Below are 18,329 nucleotides of genomic sequence, written 5' to 3' on the forward strand. Positions count from 1 at the left end.
CAACACCAACCACTGTGGGTTCTGGGGGACCCGGCGCCCCCAAGCATCACCCTTGGTCACAAAGAGACAACGTGGGTGTGAAGAGGGAGTTTACTCGGCAGGACACGGAGCAGGAGGCCGGGGGGCAAAGCAGCCCAGCCCCGGGGGGGTGCAGCGGCATCCGGGGGGCCGGGGCAGCGCTGGGGGGATGTGGTGGGTCCTGTAGGATCGGTGGGTGCTGGTCCCTGAATCCCTGCGGCACAGGGACCCCCACGCCTTGGAGCTGCAGGGGGAGAGGAGGAGGTGTCAAGTGGGGTTCGGGGGGGCTGTGCTGGACCCCCCAGACTCCAACCATCACCTGGAGGTCCCCAGGAGAACCTCAGCAAGCTATGGCAACCCCCAGTTCCAGTACATCAAGGTTAACCCCATCTCTCTGCTGATGGGGCCAAGAACGGGGTGTCCCCCAGGATCCCCATGGCTATGTCCCCATCCAGACCCGTACCCCACGGCACTGAGCACCGCGGCGGCCAGCACAGCCCCCAGGCTGGCGAGGATGGAGGTGATGACCACCACGGTGCTGCTGCGGTGCACGGGCAGGGGGTCGATGGTGCTCAGGCTGCTGGCTGGAAGGAGATGGGATGAGGGGTAATGGGGGACATAGGGATGGGGTGGTGGGAAGGGAAGGGACAGGCTTTGGGGTGATGGTATAGGGCTGATGCTGTGCCAGCATCCCGACCAGGCAGGGGTAGGGAGGCAGCAGTGCCACTGGTACCTCTCTGAAGGAGGATGGGCTCAGACCACCTTGTCTCTGCCCTGGGACCATGGCAGCCCATCACCAGGAACTTCACCCTGCGGGATGGGAGCGGAGGTGACACCAGGGCTGGGATGCGCACATAGAAACATGGAATCACAGGATGGTTTGGGGGGGAAGGGACCTTAAGATCATCCAGTTCCAACCCCTGAACCCAGCCTGGGGTTACCCAGGGTGGGATTTGGGGTTCCCATCCTGCTGGCCTCACCTGTATGGCCCAGGGGAGGGCAGGGGCCCATTGCAGGGCTCCTGTCCCCCGCACGCTGTGTCCCCCCCAACACGCAGTGGGGCCGGGCTCGGTGCGGAGCAGGTGAAGGCACGGACGGGGGTCTCCAGTGTCATGTAGGAGTGTGCTGTGGGCAGCTGCTCGTACAGGGGCACATCAGCGCGGGACAGGGGGTTCCTGAAGGAGCCTGAGGCTGCAGAGCACCCATGGGGTGAGGGTCCCGGTACCCCTATGGGGAGCGCAGGGCAGCAGGACTCACCGTTGGCAAACGCCACCACCAGCCACACGGCATCGGGAGCCTCAGCCTCCTGCTCGAAGATGCAGTTGGGTCTCTCCAGGGTGAAGGTGGTGGCCGTGAGCTTCCCTGGCAGCGCCACGGTGGGTACGTGGGGCACGTAGGGCAGCAGGGCTGCGGGAGCAGGCACTGAGTGAGCACTGACCCCATCCCACAGCCCCAGGAGCAGCCCCAGGAGCATCCCCAGGAGCATCCCCAGCCCTCCCGGTGCAAAGGTCCATAGGGAACCCCTGCAGCCCCTGCAGCAGTCACCCAGGCCCAGGGCTGTGCCTGTCCCAGCCAGCGCCAGCAGCAGCCGCAGCAGCTCCATGGTGTGGTCCCGGCTCTGTGCCGGTGTGAGGGGATGAGCTCCCCTGGAGCAGGACCCTCCCAGCACAGCAGCATTCCTGCTCCGGCCCCACCGCAGCCTGCGGCAAAGGGCACCGGCTGCACCACCCGGGTCACCGGGGACCAAACCTGTCCGGAGCCATCCCGATGGACACCGGAGCTGAGCACCGGGGAGGGCTGTGAGGATGGGGGCACAGACACACTGCCTGTACTGTGTGCGGTTCTGGTGTTCCCAACATAAGGACATGGAGCTGATGGAGCAAGTCCAGAGGATGCTCAGGGGCTGGAGCAGCTCCTGTATGGAGCCAGGCTGAGAGCCTGGAGAAGAGGAGCTGATGGAGACCTCAGGGCAGCTTCCAGTGTCTGAAGGGGGCTATAGGGATGCTGGGGATGGACTCTGCATTAGGGACTGTAGGGATAGCACAAGAGGTAACGGGTTCAAACTGAATCAGGGGAAGTTTAGATTGGATATAAAGAAGAAATTCTTCCCTGTGAGGGTGCTGAGGCACTGGAATAGGTTGCCCAGGGAGGTTGTGAATGCTCCATCCCTGGCAGTGTTCAAGGCCAGGTTGGATGAAGCCTTGGGTGCCATGGTTCAGTGTGAGGTGTTGGGGTTGGAACTGGATGAACTTCAAGCTCCTTCCCAACCCAAACCATTCTCTGATTCTGCATCAAAGGGAAACTGAGGCAGGAAGGAGGCACCGGAGCCGTGCTCAGGGATGGGCTGTCAGGAGCCAACCCCTGGGCTGAGGCCACAGAGCAGCCATGGCCACACTCCTGCTCCCACACTGAGCCCTGTGCATGCCTCGTGCCCACTGAGCATGAGGGATGCGCTCCCAGGCTCCGGGTGTGGGCAGCCTTGCCCAAGGGAGTGCTCCGGAACTCACCCCAACCAGCACCAAGGGCCCCCCAGGCTGACACTGCCCCTTCCATCCACACCAGTGCTGGGGACGAGCGCCTCGATCCCCTAGGACAGGACCCATGACCCTGCAATGGGGCTGGCCCAGAGCCCTCCCCATTCCCCCCCCTTTGCTCTCACTGCACAGGGTAAGTGCTCCTCTTGCAGTGTTTGCCAAGGGCAGCGGCTGCGTGGGAAGGGATCCCCCCCTTCCCAAAGGGCCGTGGGATTAAGTGGAAATGGGGCATCCAAAGATTACACCATCCAGCTGCATCCCCCATCCCTCCTCCCCTTCCAATCCCTGCCTCATTCCCCATCTTCCTGCCTCAAGGCCCCTCTGGCAGCAGATGCCCATGGGGATGTGCCAGCCTCCATCCACCCCCTTGGTCGCCCCTGTTGTGCTCTGGGTGTGACGCAGGGGTACCATGAGTCACAGTTTCAGTACCAGCATTCCTGTGGGGTCAAGGCCTGGCTCAGACCCAGCACAGTCAGACCTGTCTGGTAGCATTAGAAGCACTTAAGTCAGGCTCTGTCCCCTCCAGCTCCAAGGCATGGGGGCCCTGGAGTCTTCTCCTACCAGACACTAGGGTAGAGCAGGCACCAGCTCTGAAGCATCTCCCCTCATCGTGGCCTCTGGGCTCTGCTGCTTTCCACCCCCTTTGCCACTTGCACCCCCTAAAAGCACCTGGACATGGGAAAGGCTTTAGGAGATGCCTCCCTCCTGTCGTGACAGCAGCAGGGAGGCTCCGGCTGATTCACACCACAGCATCTGCAGGAGCTGCCCTGGGCACAGGAGCAGGAAATTCCAGCTCTGCTCCATCTCCACTGCACTCTGGAGGGTGAAAAAGCTGCAGTCTGCACTCAAAACCTCTCCCTTTCACAACCAGGGCAGGACTGGAGCAGGCACAGCCCATGGGGCAGAGAGCAGGAGCACCAGACACCCACCTGCTGCTCCAAGAGCTTCCATCCCTGCAACATCCCAGGTGACAACAGCAAAGCCACCGAGACTGGGGCAATGTCCCCTTTGGAACAGGCAGAGCTGATGGTGCAGGAGCATGCTCTGGCTGGTAAAGCATCCCTGCCATCTCTGCTGCATCCCTGCCATCCCTGCTGCATCCCTGCCATCCCTGCTGCATCCCTGCCATCCCTCCTGCATCCCTGCCATCCCTGCTGCATCCCTGCCATCCCTCCTGCATCCCTGCCATCCCTGCTGCATCCCTGCCATCCCTGCTGCATCCCTGCCATCCCTCCTGCATCCCTGCCATCCCTCCTGCATCCCTGCCATCCCTCCTGCATCCCTGCCATCCCTCCTGCATCCCTGCTGCATCCCTGCCATCCCTCCTGCATCCCTGCCATCCCTCCTGCATCCCTGCCACGGCACCAGAGCACGGAGGCCGTCACCACATGATGGCACCAGCAGTCCCTGCAGCACACAAAGCACAGCAGCCTCCTCCCTGAGTCCTGCCTCAGCAGACATGAGCTTTCCCCCCCTGTCTCCTGGCTGGATTGAGTGTTCCTGGATCCATGGAGCAGCCTGGTCCCCTAGAGAGCCACCAGGAGGGGGGGCAGCCCAAGGCCCCACGTGGCTCGAAGGTAAAGCAAGGGCTGGTTGTGAAAATGAAGTGTTTATTACAATGGAGCTGGCACAGGGGCAGGAGGCTTCACCCTCAGGGGTGCCCCACAGACAGGAGCTGCTGTGTGCAAGGGAGGCCCTTAGTTGCTTTCCAGGCGGTTCAGTGGGAGCAAGATGCTCCCCTATCCCATCCTGTCGCCAGCCATCACCAGGGCAAGCTCCTGCCTTCACAAGGGGCTCCAGCGCCTCGTGCCCATTGCCCCAGCCCATCCTGGCTGTGCCCATCAGCCCCAACCCAGAGACACAAGTGCAGCTTCTACAAAAAGACCCTTCCCTCAGCCCAAAAGGAGCCCACAGGAGCCGCAGAGCTCCCGCAGTGCAGTTATTGCTCAGTGGGATGGGCAGGAACTTAAGGCAACAGGAATAAGTGCAGGAGGCAGCAGAGCCAGGACCCCCCTTCCCCAGCTCATTGCCTCAGGCAGTCCTCAGTGACCCCCTGTGCAGCCAGCTCTGCCAGCACGTTGTCCAGGTAGTTGGGGTCGGGGTAGCCGTGGCCGCTCAGGTTTGTGTTCATCTCCGTCTTGTGGTGGATCTCATTCCACACCACAGTGTTGCTCTCGCCCGTGGTGCTGGAGGTGCCCACTGTGAAAATGAGGCGGCGCTTCCAGGCCACCCTCAGCAGCTCCAGGACCTGCAGGTGGGAAGGGAAAAGCAGGAGCTTCAGCAGGGGGGAGGCTTGAGCCATGTGAGCTTGTCTAAGTCCCTGCTCTAGGAGGGATCCTGGCATCAGAAGGAATCTCCTTCCGTTCCTGGTTACCCCTGGGGTGTCCCAGTGGACAAGACCATTCCCTACATGTGCTGGTCTTCCACAAGGTGGGACAGACACCACCATCCAGAGGAAATGGGGATGGGAAGAGCCACACAGTGCAGACCCTTGCAACTGCACAGCCCAAGACAGGCCAGGAGTGCCTTCCCAAAGGATCAGATGGGATTTTGTTTAGTAAAGGGATGAAGGAGAACAAACCTTCACAGTCAGACAGCAGCATGGGAATAGAGGGATTACACACACAGAAGGAACAGTGAGGACAGCTACCAAGAGCTGGTTAGTTAGCATCATGAGGACAGCTCCCAGAGCAACCCTGTTGTGCTGATGCACCAAGCCAGGGCCAAGGGCCAAGGTGAGAAGGGCCATGTTATTGGGGTGCAGCTCCTCACCTTCCTGCCCTTCTCGTTGTCTGGCAGGTAACAGTAGCGAGGAAAGCCTCTTGCTGTGTACGGCATCCCAGGGTTGGGGTGCTCAGGGCCCTGCAATAGATAAGACACATTTGGCATGGATACATCCATCTTCACGAGTTGGATTTAGGATGAGCAGAAGGATTTGATGTGGGCACACCTCAAAGCAGCACTTCTATGTAAAAGGAGGAAGGGATTGCTGATGATGAGGATGAGATTCGACTTGTTTTTATGGGACATGGGTCCTCCAAGGGCAATACTGGGATACAAAGCATCTCCTTGAGGAGATGCTGGGATAACCTTCAGATTGCCCCAATTCTGGTGGGAAGAAAGCCCCAAACTAGAGTTCTTCCATATGGTTTGCTGACCCCCTAAGTAATCCACCCAGCTCAAACCTTTGCAGGCTCATTGCAACCACCAAAACCTCACATGTGGGTTGTGAAACCAGACCTTGGGATCTCTCCCACCTTGTGAGCACAGGCTGGGTCTCTTCCCTGCTTCACACAGGCAGCAGTCTTTACTAGAGGTGAAAGGCTCTTGTAGACTCTGGAGCCACTCTCAAAGTGGGAAAAGACCTTCCAAGTCACCTATACACTGAAGAACAGCCAGGGCAGCTGCTGGCACCTTGGGCTGATCAGTGATGGGCTCCAGCAGGTACTGTACTGGGACCCAGTGCTTCACTGGGAGGCTCTCACATAGCTCGTGCCACCCAACAGGGCCATGCACTCACCTGAATGCCTCTGCTGATGTGATACACAATCTGGATTGTCCCACAGTCCCTGTGGCCAGGGAGGGACTGGGGGAACGTGGACACCTCCATCTTCCCTTTGGGCTGAGTACCGGTTTTCTCCCCATAGATGGTTTTACAAGAGGGGCACTGCAAGCTGCCATCCTGTGAGGAGAGACCAGCAGGCATCAGAGCTCCACAGCCAGCACCCAGACACAGGGGATGTGGTGGGGATAAGCCAGCTCGGTACCTTGTTCCCATTGGAATACATGGCCAGCATGCAGAGCATGTGGAAGGAGTGCTGGCAGCTTGTCAGGCGACCAACAGTCTCTGGCTTGATGGTGCTGCACTCGCAGGCATCGGCGTAACCTGAGGGGGACGACAGCTTCTCCATGCAGATGATGCAGTCCTGGCAGCAAGGAGAAAACCACTGTGTAGTGCGAGCAGAGGCTCATCAGACTGACCCACCAAGGAAGGGATAAAGGAGATGCTGCAGGAGGATGTGCCTTCAACTTGAACCCTCCCGTTTGAGGTTTAAGGGCACAGAGACAGGTTTCCTCCTCTGGCTGGTATCACCCCACTCCATCACCTCCTGGACAGCACAGGAAGAGAGCTGCCATCAGCCATAGGGGATGGGTGGGAACTGAGTAAAGGGATGTGCTGCTCCTCTCCAGAGCAGCTCCAGTGCAGGGGTTTGATCTCTGAGCACTGAGAAGAGCCCAGAACTACCCCAGGCCCTGCAGCCATCCCAAAGGGAACGGGGAGGCATTGCCAGGTTCAGCTCTTCAACCCACACTGTGCTTTCTCCATCGTGGTCCCCTAACAGGTCACCAGCTACCACATGTGTGCTCCAGGCAGTGCTTGTCCATCTAGTGCCAAGAGGGCCATTGCAAGCAGCAGTAACCAGCACACAGGATGCCCAAGGAAGGAGGGTCCCAGTGAAGAGGCCACTGGGCAAGCTGGGTTTGCTTCAGCCTCCTCTCACCTCGTCAGCAGGAGAGCCCTTCAGCTCCTCCAGGTACTTCTTTACCACTGCTTCTGGCTCAGTCGGTGTCGCTGCACAAGGAGACAGAGAAGAAAGAGAGAGGAGGAGGAATCAGACATGGCACGAGACACGATGGGCACAATGTGCAGGGTGAGCCAGAGAGGAGGCAGGCAAGCAAGTCATTGGCCAGGATGCCAAGGAGAGAGGTCAGGGTTAGAGGGGAAGAAGAGGCTGCTCCAACTGATCCCTGCAAGCCCCACGAAGGCTTTGCTGTCAGCAATGGCCATTGCTAGGACCATGAGCACTGCTGATGGGAGATCCCACAGGCCCTATTGGTACCCTGTGCCCCAGGGTTCTCCATATCCCCCATACAATGCCAGCCAGGTCCCAGCTGGGCTTTCTTGGTGCACACCAGAGGCCAGCTAGGATGGAGCTCAACCCAAGGCTGCTATGGTCTCAGTGGGAGAGAGGATTACACCACCTGTGCTGTCACAGGAGAACAGGCATTCCCACATCCCCCCAGCTGGCTGCTGACCAGGACACCCAGCAACACACTAAGCTTCATGCCCTGTTTAGAGTATGGCAGAACACACAACAGAGGCCTTTCTCTTGAGCTTCTACATACTCATCTCCAGCAAGACACAGTGCAAGTCACAAGGGATGTCAACCCAACCAGCTTTGGAACAGGTACCTATTTGCAGCACAGGACACGGATACAGTCACATTTCCCTATCCGTCCAGGCACAGGCACCCAAGCAGCCCACTCAGTCCCTCTGGAGCCACGACAGGATTAACACCCCACAGGACACAACACCCAGAGCAAGTTCCCACTGAGAGCACAAGCAAACACCTCAACTCCCAGCCCATCCTCCTGGAGCTGCCCCACAAGGCTTGGCCTAAGCCAGCGAGCATCGCATGGCTCCGCACGGCCCCCGGCCCCGGAGGTGAGCTCCTTACCGGTCATCAGGCCCGTCACGGAGGCTGCCAGGCTCCTCCACCAGCCTAGGAAAGGAAACAGGAGCACAAGTGACTTGATGGCTCCACAGAACAGGAGGCGAAGGAGGGACCTGTCACTTGGCTCAGGGGGAAGCTCACTCTCCTGTCCCACATCTGCTCCTAGGGGGAAAAGCAGTGATGGGCAGGCTGGCAAAGGTGTAGAGCTTCCTTCTCTGCTCTCCATCCTGGCCAGGAGCAAAGGAAGTGCTAGCAGCAGCCAGACACAAATACCTGTCCCAACACCCCAGCAAGGGAGTTGCACTCCAGAGAGCTTTGGTTTCTAAGCCACTGTAGAACATCAACAGCAGCTTCAAGCAGAACAGAGAGTGCTGATACTCCAGACTCCACACTCCCAGGTGGACACAGAGCATCACCCCATGCAACAGCCAGGCTGTGGGTGTACCTGCACAACACACATCTGCAGCTCTCCCCATCCACTTCGGTGCTTTCCAAGTGGATGGAGTGTTCCCAAGCACTGACTCTGTGGTTGAAGGAGCTGTGCATCAAGAGATGGCCACACTGAGCTGTTCTGCCCCCCCAGAGAGCAATGCCTGTCACCAGCAGGAAGGTGTGGGTGCTATTTAATAGATAACCACTTCTCATGGTGGAGGCAAATGCAGTGAAGCAGAAAGGGAAGGACAGCCCACATGCCATAGGTGTCATTAAACAGGCAAAGACCTATAGGATAGCAGATCTGTGCCAGCTATGAGGGCCCCACAACAGAGAGAGCACAAGGCCACCCTGCAGCACAGAGAGCTGGGCAGATGCAGCCAGGGGAGAGATGTGTCCTCACTGCAGACAAACTAGCTCAGGGCAATAGAAAAGTGAGGTAGAGCAGTGATGTGGGTGGAAAACCAGTTAGGTAAGGCAGGTGGATGGACTGGGAGCTGGCCTTGCCTAAATGAGAGCCTTCAGACAGGATTCCTGGCCATCCTCAAAGGCACAGCTTCTGGCAGCAGGACAAGGGGATGACTGAGCTCATGGAGCAAGGAAAGGAGCTCAGGAGGTGAAGGGATGCTCCCTCTGAAGGTTGGTGCTGGGTGGGAGAGGAGATGCTCAGCATCTCAGGCAGAGCAGGGCTCTGAGGATCCCCCTCTGGAGACCCTTACCAGGAAGGTGGTTAATAGGATACAATAAGCATTAAGCCAAAGACTTATCCACTTTGGGAGCATGTCAAAACCCCCTGGAAAAGCATTTCCAAGAACTGATACAAGAAAGAGCAGGAGACAAACAGGAGCCTGGGCAAGCCTCAGCCTTCCAGCTCCCAGGGCGAGAGCTCAGCACTGCCAGGAGCTGCTTCAAGGCCTCATCACCAGATCCCACAGGGAACACAGCTCCTGGTCTTGGCTTTTCCAATGGAGAAGAACAGGTCCAGGAATCCTCTTTGCTGGGACCTTGCTCACACACAGCAGATCAAGAGCTGGCAGCAGGAATGAGTTATGAGATGTGATCAGTTTGAACTGTTTCAGGTCATGGTCAGAGCTCAGCTTGGTGCTTACTGTGTCTGAAGGCCTCCAAGCTCCCAAGTGATGTCCCCATCACAGGGTGACACTTTCCACACGTGGCAGTGGGACCCAGGCTCTGGTTTGCAATCACAAGAGACCTTCATGGTTACAAGGGAGATGCAGGCTTCAGCTTCTCCCACTCTGCAGGTTTTGGAGAGGACCATGTGAGCTGCTACCTGCCATAAATCCACCTGCTTCCATGAGTATCCGATGGTGACAACCACGGTCTCATTCCCAAGGATCCCGTGCAGCTTGCCAGGTCCTTCTCCACTTGAACCATGCTTTCCAGTTGGCTCTTTCTGAAGTGACCTTCTTGTCTCCTCTAGCAATAGGCTGAGGACAGCAATGCCAAGAAGCTGCAGAGAGGGTGAACTACACCAGAGCAACACCTGCCCTGGACATGGCACAACGCTCCCAGCTGCACACATCTGAGCAGCTTTAGAGCAGTTCACCTCCATCAGGATGCTCCTTCCCTGCAGCCCCTGCTGTGTGTTCCTCTTGCTGTCAGCTTCCTCTGGAGCAGCTCGGAGAAGCAGAATGATCTGCCCAAGACCTGGTCAGGCTCATCCAAATGAAACCAGTGCAAGGAGATGAAAGCCCTGGGGCAGAGCTGGGTGAGAGGGAGGACAAGCTCTCATGGGGTACAACAGGGATTTCAAGCAAAGCAAATGGCATCACAGCACCTCACCAGCTGCCATTCGGATGAAGACAGGCAGAGGAGATGCAGCCCTCAGCCACCCTTAGGAAACCCTGTGTCTGATGGGTTTGCACTGGGGCATCTCTGACCTGCTCCTGTCACCTTGCTGTGATGATGCTGTGGTGCAGTCAGCTCCACTAAGGTTGTCTGCACTGGGAAAAGGAGCTCAGATGCTTGAGGAACATCTGCCCAGCTGCACGTACCTGAATGCCCATTCCCAAGGAAGCCTCTTGATGCTGAGAACTTGGCTTCAGCAAGGGCAGCAAAGCCCACGCAGCCTCCATTGGCTCTGCAGAGAGGCTTTTCCTTGGGCAGACCAGATCCCAGCAGCACAGGGAACAGCTAGAAAGCATCTGTGAGACACGGCACCCTCCAAGGCACGAGCCACATGTGCTCCAGTGCATGAATCACTTCCTTACGGGACCATTTGCTCCAAAGGGTTTGCCTCCAAATCTTTGTTCTAGCCATCCCCAGGGAGCATCAAAGCCTGTTCAGTCCCCAGGGCTTCCTGGATTCAATAGCAATTGAAAACACAATAGCAGAACTGACCAGTCCTGTTAATCCCCAGCTGGCCTAACGCTGTGCTATTGATGTATCCAGGATGTGAAAGAGCTTTTGCCATCCTTCCATTTACAAAAAGAGGAATAACTTCTTTAATGCTTCCCCTTCCTCCCTGTAGTTAAGTTGCTTGTTGAAGTAAGGGCTTTCCATAGGCAACATTTAACAGATGTGTTTTGAATCCTTGCTTGGCAACCGAGGGCTTGCAGCAGTAACATGCCTCCTTCTGTATCCCAAAGTGAGCCATATGGTTAGCAGCAGGCTTTCTTCAGTACCCTCTGCAGGCCAGACACAGGTTGCTTCTAGTCCTTGTCATGGATATCACCCAACCCTGACCACCTCTGGACTTGGAAAAGCTGGATCTATGGGCCCACCTTCCCAGGGATCAGGAAGGCCAGAGGAGAGGTGAGGTTTCTCCCCATCTCGCATTCCAGCAGGATAACCAAGCAACCAGGACGCTCTGGTTGTGGCAGAGCATCCCTGCTATTGCCAATGGACCCCTATGGGAGCAGCGAGCTTCCCACCTCCAGGGGTTGCCCCATTCCCACCCATTCCATAGTCTGCACACCCAGCTGTGGGCGGATGGACATATGGGGAGCAATCAGAAATCAGCTGGGATTATCCCCCTTGCCTAGGCACATCCCATCCCGCATGGCAGGGAAGGAGGAGTGCTCATCTCTCCCCTCTGTACCACAGCATTCCATGCCCCAAGCCAGGGGAGAAGCGATCCCACCGACCGAGAAGTGCACACCAGACCCAAACCAACCCCTTCTCCCTTCAACCCCTCCATGGAACCAACCAGGTTGGAAAAGACCTTGAAGATGAAGCCCACCCATGGCCTTGGGAAGGAGAGGAGCCCTGCAGCACCCAGCTCCATGCCTGAGCAGCAGAGCTTGGACAGAGCCAGCCAAGCTGCTCCCTCCCCAAGCACACCATGAGCATCCCCAGCACAAGGCAGCAATGCAGGAGCCTGAAGGAAGCACAGCTCCATGGCAGGCTGGGAAGCCTCCATCCAGATGGCAGACACCAGCAGGCTGGCTGCCAGCACCCACAGCAGCCTGCCCAGAGCCCTGCAGCACCCACAGTGCAGACACCAGAGCCAGAACACCAACAGTGCTAATGAACGTGGCCTGCCTCATTAGTGCCTTTGTTTAACAAGCTCAGCTGTGCACTGAGCTGCTGCTATTCCAGCCATGCTGCCTGGGTGGCACCAGGGGGGGCTCCGAGGGGTGCACTGCACACCACAACCACCTATGGTGGCTGGACTGAGCACACTGATGGGGCTGCTCCTGCTTCACAACTCTCCATCATGGAAAACCCTAAAGGGATGTGGGAGGGAAAGGATCCACAATACACAAAGTCAGGGCACAAAAAGGGCCCATCTCTGCCTGTTGGCAGCCTCAGGGTCTGTAAAGGGAAACACAACAGTCTGGCCAAGAGTCAGGCTCGGTATTTGCTCTGCAGAACAATGCTCCTAAGCCCAGAGGAGGGTTGTACAAACACAACCTGTTCCTAGGAAGGACTGAGCACCCTCTTCATCCGGAGTCACGCAGAGTCAGGACTGGCATCCCCACCCAGCAAAGGGGACCCTGTTTTCTGCAATGAGCAGGGGATTTTAGCAACCCAATCATTGGATTTTAGCAATCCAGCCCCTGCAAAGGCAGCCCTGAAAGGGCAGAGCTGGCAGAGTCTCCTCTGCAGGAGGGACAGAACCTGCCATGCCAGACAGGAGGAGCTGGTGTCCTGTGCCAGCCCCAGCAGGTGGCATTGGTGAGCTAGCAGGATGCTGGCACTGGGACCAAGGCTGATGCCAGCACTGCCCCAGCACACCCAGCCTATGGCCAAGGTGCAGCTCACCAGCCCCAGCAGGTAACACGTGTGCTACAGCAAGCACTGAGGACCCCCCATCTCATGGAGGTAATGGGGTGTGTAACCACAGCCACCCCTCTGCTTCCCACATGGGTACCTAACGTGGTGTGTGCTGCTCTCACCCACCATGTCCCATCCTCTGTGGAGCTGCTCTCCCCATCTCACTCAGAAGCTGCAAGACATCCTCCCATGAGCATCACGCTCCTGCAAGCATCCTGGTTGCTCGTACCTGCATCTCCTCCATGCCAAGAAGGGGCTGGATGCTGTGAGCAGTGCAGAGCCCTGTACAACAGACCCCAGGATGAGGGGATGCAGGGCTGTGTGCCTGTGGGCACACTGTGCCCTACACACAGCTAGTTTGAGGCAACTGACCAGCAGCAAGGTACCAACATCTCCTTTTTGTGCTCCTCCAGTGACAGGGACAAGGCAATGCCTCTGTGGTAGGGTCTGCCCTCTCCACAGATCCATTCTGGCCCTGTTTCCAGGGTATCCCACCTCATCCCTGCTGCAGAGGGCTGCACGGATGCTGCCCGTGCTGGGAATGAAGCACCAGGAGCTGCATTACCCCAGGGCCTCACCAGCTGGCTCTGGAGTGAGATCCTCACCCTCTGCCACCCACCTCCACTCTTCACCTCCCATTTCATTTGCTCCTCCTGTTCTTCGCTGCTTCTCCAGCCACCCCCTGCTTTCTCCTCCCCCTCTCACACATCCTACTCCACACTTGCTCTTGCATTCCCATCTCCTCCTCCCAGCTCCCTCCATAATGCATTTCCTCCCTCCACATTTCACTTCTATTCTCCTGCTATCCCCCTCCCTGCTTCTTTCAGATGGGTTTGGACCTCCTGGACTCCAAGCAGAGAGATGCTGCCACCAACAAACCCTCCACCTCAGGGCTATTCCCTCTCTTCAACACAAGCATCTTCATGTTGAACACCCCCCAACCTCTAGTTCCCCTCTTCACTTATCTGAAGGGGAAGCGCTTTAGGAAGGATACCTAAGCCAGAGCTGGCAAACAGCTTCTATAGCTACACGGGGCTGGATCCACACCTACCCCTGCAGAGTCCCAGGGATGCCACACACAGATGGGAGACAGACTCCAAACTGGGCTCCACAGACTCTGCAAGGGGGAGGGTGCAGGATGCCAGTGAGATATGGAGAGGAGAGATGAAGTCCCTATCTTAGAGGTGGCTCAGGTCAGCAGGGGAGCTGGGGTAACCCAGCCCATCCACCTGGGAATGCTCCCCTCCCTCCCACTCCAGACAGAGATGGAGAGAACAAGTCCTCTGCAATCCAAAGCCTGTATGACTCAGTCCTGCTTGTCTGGAAGATCCCTCTCACCCCATGACTCAGTGACAAGCGTGGCTCACAAGCAAGCCTTTTGGGAGCCTGTACAGATTAAATACTCTCCTTGATGCTCCTTCAGCTCCCAGACTTGTCCCACCAGTGAGTCAGAGGAGGTCCTGGTATGTGGATGCCCAGGGCTCCACAAGAGGTGCAGCAGGACCACGGGGGACACCAGCATGCACAGAGTACAAGTGGGCTGCTCCAGCTTTAACAACAGATGGAAACAAGCAGAGCTACCATAGGACTGGGTCTACTTCACCATCATCTTTTACAACCTGTCAGTGACCACCTACCTCTCCCCTTGACAAACACCATCAGTCACATCAGAAGAGTCACAAGGGTTGGGGAGGAAGAGACAAGAGGAAAGGAGGGAGGCAGAGCGAGTGCAGAGGGATAATAAAGAGAAGGAGATGGAAGCAAATATCAGATTTTGAGCAGGAACTACCTTTCTTGGACACTTTCCTCCCCTCCTTAACTGAGCTGTGTTTTTTAGTGGCTTTATGGGTGCTGGCAGCTTGCAGCACACAGGTGAGGTGCACGGGCAGTCCAGCGGCTGACATCAGAATAGCCGTCATGCCTACAGTGGGTACGAGAGCGACATGTGGGAAGGGAACAACGGGGAAACAGGTTCATTAACATCACCTTTAACCCTGCAAAAGGAAACCAAAAGATAAAAGCAAACCAAAACCCAAGCCCTTGATTCAGAGGACATCAAACACCTGAGAGGCAACGGGGTTGGGGTCGGCACAGGGACAGGATGCAGAGGCTTTCAGAGGGAGGAGCCCAGCAGCAAGCTGATGTAGGGAGATACAGGCACAAGTCTCATTGAGGAGCCTTTGTGCTGGTGTGTGAACAGGACCTTCCTCTGTGCCTTGGCTTTAGGGTTCTTTGGGTATTGAGTGTGCTGCGGTGCAAAGTCCTGCTCCCCGGAGCCCTGGAAGCAGCCCTGACCCTGGGGGCATCACCCATAACTCCTAATGGTTCTGCTCACTCCTCCCCAAAACTACAGGTTTCAACATCACCCCACTGGCTGATCCCCTTCAAACACCGCAGCAATGTGGGGCTGCCACACTCAACCCCCTGCCAACACAGCCCCCAACTCACCCCTCACCATCTCCTCCTTGGCACATCAGTTTTCCCTAGCATCCCAGCTGTGATGCGACTCCCACATGCTCCATCCATCCCAGGCAGCTGTATTCATGGGATGCAGGTTGTTAAAGCTAATGAATCATTGAAAGGGACAGCCATTCCCTGCAGGTATAAAGAGCTACAGGACTGATCATGCTGATCTAATGGTGCTTGCCTGTGAAATAGAGGCTGGTTGCAAGTCTAAGCTAGCAATTACTCTTTAGCTTCCACTCAGTAACACACCTGCCTCTGTTTTCCCAAGAAGTGAATTCCCACCTGCAGCAGCATCATCAGAACTAAACCAAAATGCTTAGGGCTACAGAGCAGCGCACATCCCAGTGCTATGGCAACTCCTGCAACAGGAAGTCACAGCCAAAGCTGAGGTTTCTAAAGGTTTTCCTTTCCCAGTCACGCTGGGAAAGGCAGGATCTAAAAGCACATTTGTTGAGGACAAAAATGAGGTACCTTGCCCACACACACAACTGACAACCAAGCTGTGACAGGAAGCAGCAGCTTGGTGTGCAAGTGGTAGGGCTATTTTCTGCCTCAGCTCTGTAACCATAAGAACCTGTGCCTGGTGATTAGAAACCCCCTGAGCAAAGCCTGTGGCAATGCCCTGCAAGCAGAACTATCCCTGCACAGCATCGGCCACGTTTTGTACCTCCTTCACTCCAGAACCTGCTCAGAGTGGTGGGATCAGAAGAGATCTCTGGAGATCATCCAGTCCATGCAAACACTGGGTTAGTACCCCTCACCCTACTGACAACATGGGGCTGCTCCCAGCAGGTACAGCACAGGAGTCCTGCCATCAGCACAAGCCAGCAGGCCTCCAAGCAAGCATCAGATCCAGAAGTTTCCCAATTCAACACCTTCCTTTAAGTCCTGAACTAAAGACCACAAGGCTGTTCTGTGCTCTCAGCCTGGGCCTAAGCCAGCAGTCCATTTACACCCGCAAGCCTTAGGAGCTGAAGTGTTCCCATAACAAAAGCCACTTGGGTTTTGAATGAGTACAACTGAAACCCAGCAACAGCACCAAGCTGCCACCACACATACACCAGGCAGGGCCTCTCCCCTTTCAGCAGGTTAAATGGCAGGAGCATGCAGTTCCCATTCACACTGATGAGAGAACCTGGAGCAACAATATTCTTGCTTATCGAGATCCTAGAGGAGATCATCAAATGGTTTGCTTTGGAAAGAACCTTAAGCTCATCCAGCTCCAACCCCTGCCATGGGCATGGACACCTTCCACTGGAGCAGCTGCTCCAAACCCCTGTGTCCAACCTGGACATCTCAAAGAGCTTGATCCCACCAAGCTGCAAAATGCAGTTCCCCCAGAGTAGTGCAGAAAAGGAGACCATGAAGTTATCTCCATAAGCAGTGTGACAGCACCGACTGCAGGGACTGACGTTTGAAAAGCAAGGCCACCTACACACAGCTGACTGACAGGCGAAAGGAAAACTGATGCTTCCTTCTCAAGATATCAATACTGTTGGGCTAACAGGAGCATGCAGAGCCCATTTCAGAGAAGAAACACACCAGAAGCAGAGGCTGAGCTGACTTCAGGCTCTTCATGCTGGTGGGCAAAGCATTACCTTCAAAAACCAAGTGAAGAGCATGAGGCACAGAACCTCAGCTGAGTGCAGTCACCCTAGCACACACAGCCCCTCTCTACCTGGACTAACAGATCCAAACCAGCATCGTGAATCATCACAAGGAAAGTAAGGATTTAGTCCAGCAGCTTTCACTTTATGAGCTGCAAATGCATCTACAACTCCACATAGCACAGGGCAAGCGTGGGACCAGAACTACCAGAACCCGGTGTTCTCCCATGGACAAACTGGCCAAGAAAAGGTCACTTTCTGCTTTTGGAGAGACATAAGGAACTATCTTGTGCAGATTCCAATCAAGAGAGCATTCACCCAGGGGATGCTCCAGTGTTACATTGCTCACAACCCAGCAGCAATGTCTCCTTGGAACATCTAATACAACACTGGAAATCTCAGCATCTACCAACCCTGCAGTGACAAGAGTCCCCACTAAGGGTATGTGTGTTCACACTGAGTGCCAAACCAACACACGGACACACATCACCTCTGCACACAGAGTCTCCAATTCTGACCTGTGGACACAACCAGTTCAATTCCCAACTTGTGGGGGCATCCATGGAGTGATGTCAGGAGCGAATGTGGCTCTAGGCCTGGACAGGTTCTCACCTGAATATGCAAAAGCCAAGCTGCAACAAGATAAGCCTGCCCAAACCAAGACTACCTGGGACATCCATGTGTTCTTGCTGCTCACTACTGACCCCAGGAGCTCAAGAAAGCACTATTTAATATGTTCCCACCTTCCACTGGGTTTCATCCCTGCAAGGACCACATGCGGGAAGAGACAGCCTTGCAAAACATCCTTTGGCTCCTGATCTGATCCTATGAACACTCCAAGTTCTGCCTCAATTTGGCCTGAAGCACATCACTGACTCCTTGGGGTACAATGAGTTTCGCTGGAGCTATGACAACATCCACCAGCTTTTCTCAGCCTGCTGTGCAAATAAGGACCTTTTGTAACATCCTGTGCAGAAGCTGAGTGTAGGAAAACACACCCTTACATAATGTGATGAGCATTAACCACACACTTGCTCACATACCCAGGGTAACATAGCTCTGGTCACACACCTCACACTGGTATGCCTGTGGTTCCAGTCCCAAATTAAGCAGGTAAAGGGGAAAGGGCAGAGTTTACCTTCAAATAACATGAGGTCTCAGGAAAGCATTGCTGATCAGTGCAATTACATCCACTAGCAAAGCTGTTATGGTTAGGATGTTCCCAAGCAGCCCAGCTCCAGGAAACATGCAGATGAGAAACACCTGGTTACATTTACCCAAAAAAGCTCATTTCCAGCCTTCATCTTCAAACCAGTATCAAAAGGCCCTTCACCTGTCTGCCTCATCCAACCCCAGCCCAATGCACACCACCTGAACTCCATTATTCCCAAGGGATTCTAGTCCAGCTGATCCCTCACCACCACCACCACCATGGTTCAGCAGTTTGCTTACACCTCTATTCTGCTATGTCACCATACTAACCAACTACTCAGGGGAGGAAAACTAAAGCTTAGAGGGCAAGTTTCCACATGCACCTTGGAGTATTAAACCAGCAGAAAGCAAGGAAAAAGAAGTCA

The 18,329-nt window shown here is 55.8% G+C and overlaps 2 protein-coding genes across 5 annotated transcripts in view; both read right to left on the reverse strand.

The window, feature by feature from the left end:
- Positions 1 to 76: 76 nt before the first annotated feature.
- Positions 77 to 1,632, reverse strand: LOC101868961 (uncharacterized). Its single transcript, XM_034068896.1, has 4 exons — positions 1,564 to 1,632; positions 1,276 to 1,425; positions 482 to 602; positions 77 to 262 (listed from the first exon to the last, which is right to left on the reverse strand). Exons 1-4 carry the CDS (start codon positions 1,619 to 1,621, stop codon positions 91 to 93), a joined length of 501 nt encoding a protein of 166 aa, XP_033924787.1. The 5' UTR covers positions 1,622 to 1,632; the 3' UTR covers positions 77 to 90.
- Positions 1,633 to 4,145: 2,513 nt separating this feature from the next.
- The window catches only part of DTX2 (deltex E3 ubiquitin ligase 2), a 33,429-nt gene continuing 19,245 nt past the window's right edge, over positions 4,146 to 18,329 (reverse strand). The window contains exons 5-11 of one of the 4 annotated variants that reach the window (XM_034068748.1): positions 14,469 to 14,600; positions 8,012 to 8,056; positions 7,055 to 7,125; positions 6,320 to 6,478; positions 6,073 to 6,234; positions 5,325 to 5,414; positions 4,146 to 4,800 (exon numbers count right to left, since the gene is read on the reverse strand). In XM_034068748.1, the coding sequence (XP_033924639.1) occupies positions 4,576 to 4,800; positions 5,325 to 5,414; positions 6,073 to 6,234; positions 6,320 to 6,478; positions 7,055 to 7,125; positions 8,012 to 8,056; positions 14,469 to 14,600 (884 nt within the window). In that variant the 3' untranslated portion in view covers positions 4,146 to 4,575. The remainder of the gene's footprint in view (positions 4,801 to 5,324; positions 5,415 to 6,072; positions 6,235 to 6,319; positions 6,479 to 7,054; positions 7,126 to 8,011; positions 8,057 to 14,468; positions 14,601 to 18,329) is intronic. The other 3 variants (XM_034068750.1, XM_034068749.1, XM_034068751.1) reach the window with 3 other exon arrangements.

Source organism: Melopsittacus undulatus, chromosome 13 (genome assembly GCF_012275295.1).
Source record: "Melopsittacus undulatus isolate bMelUnd1 chromosome 13, bMelUnd1.mat.Z, whole genome shotgun sequence".
Lineage (NCBI taxonomy): Eukaryota > Metazoa > Chordata > Aves > Psittaciformes > Psittaculidae > Melopsittacus > Melopsittacus undulatus.

Coding starts and splice junctions, on each gene's coding strand:
- LOC101868961 (XM_034068896.1), bottom strand. CDS start 1,621: ATGGAGCTGCTGCGGCTGCTGCTGGCGCTGGCTGGGACAGGCACAGCC. Junction 603..1,275: donor GGTGGTGGCGTTTGCCAACG/GTGAGTCCTGCT, acceptor ATCTCCTTCCAG/CCAGCAGCCTGAGCACCATC. Junction 263..481: donor GCGGTGCTCAGTGCCGTGGG/GTACGGGTCTGG, acceptor CTCCCCCTGCAG/CTCCAAGGCGTGGGGGTCCC.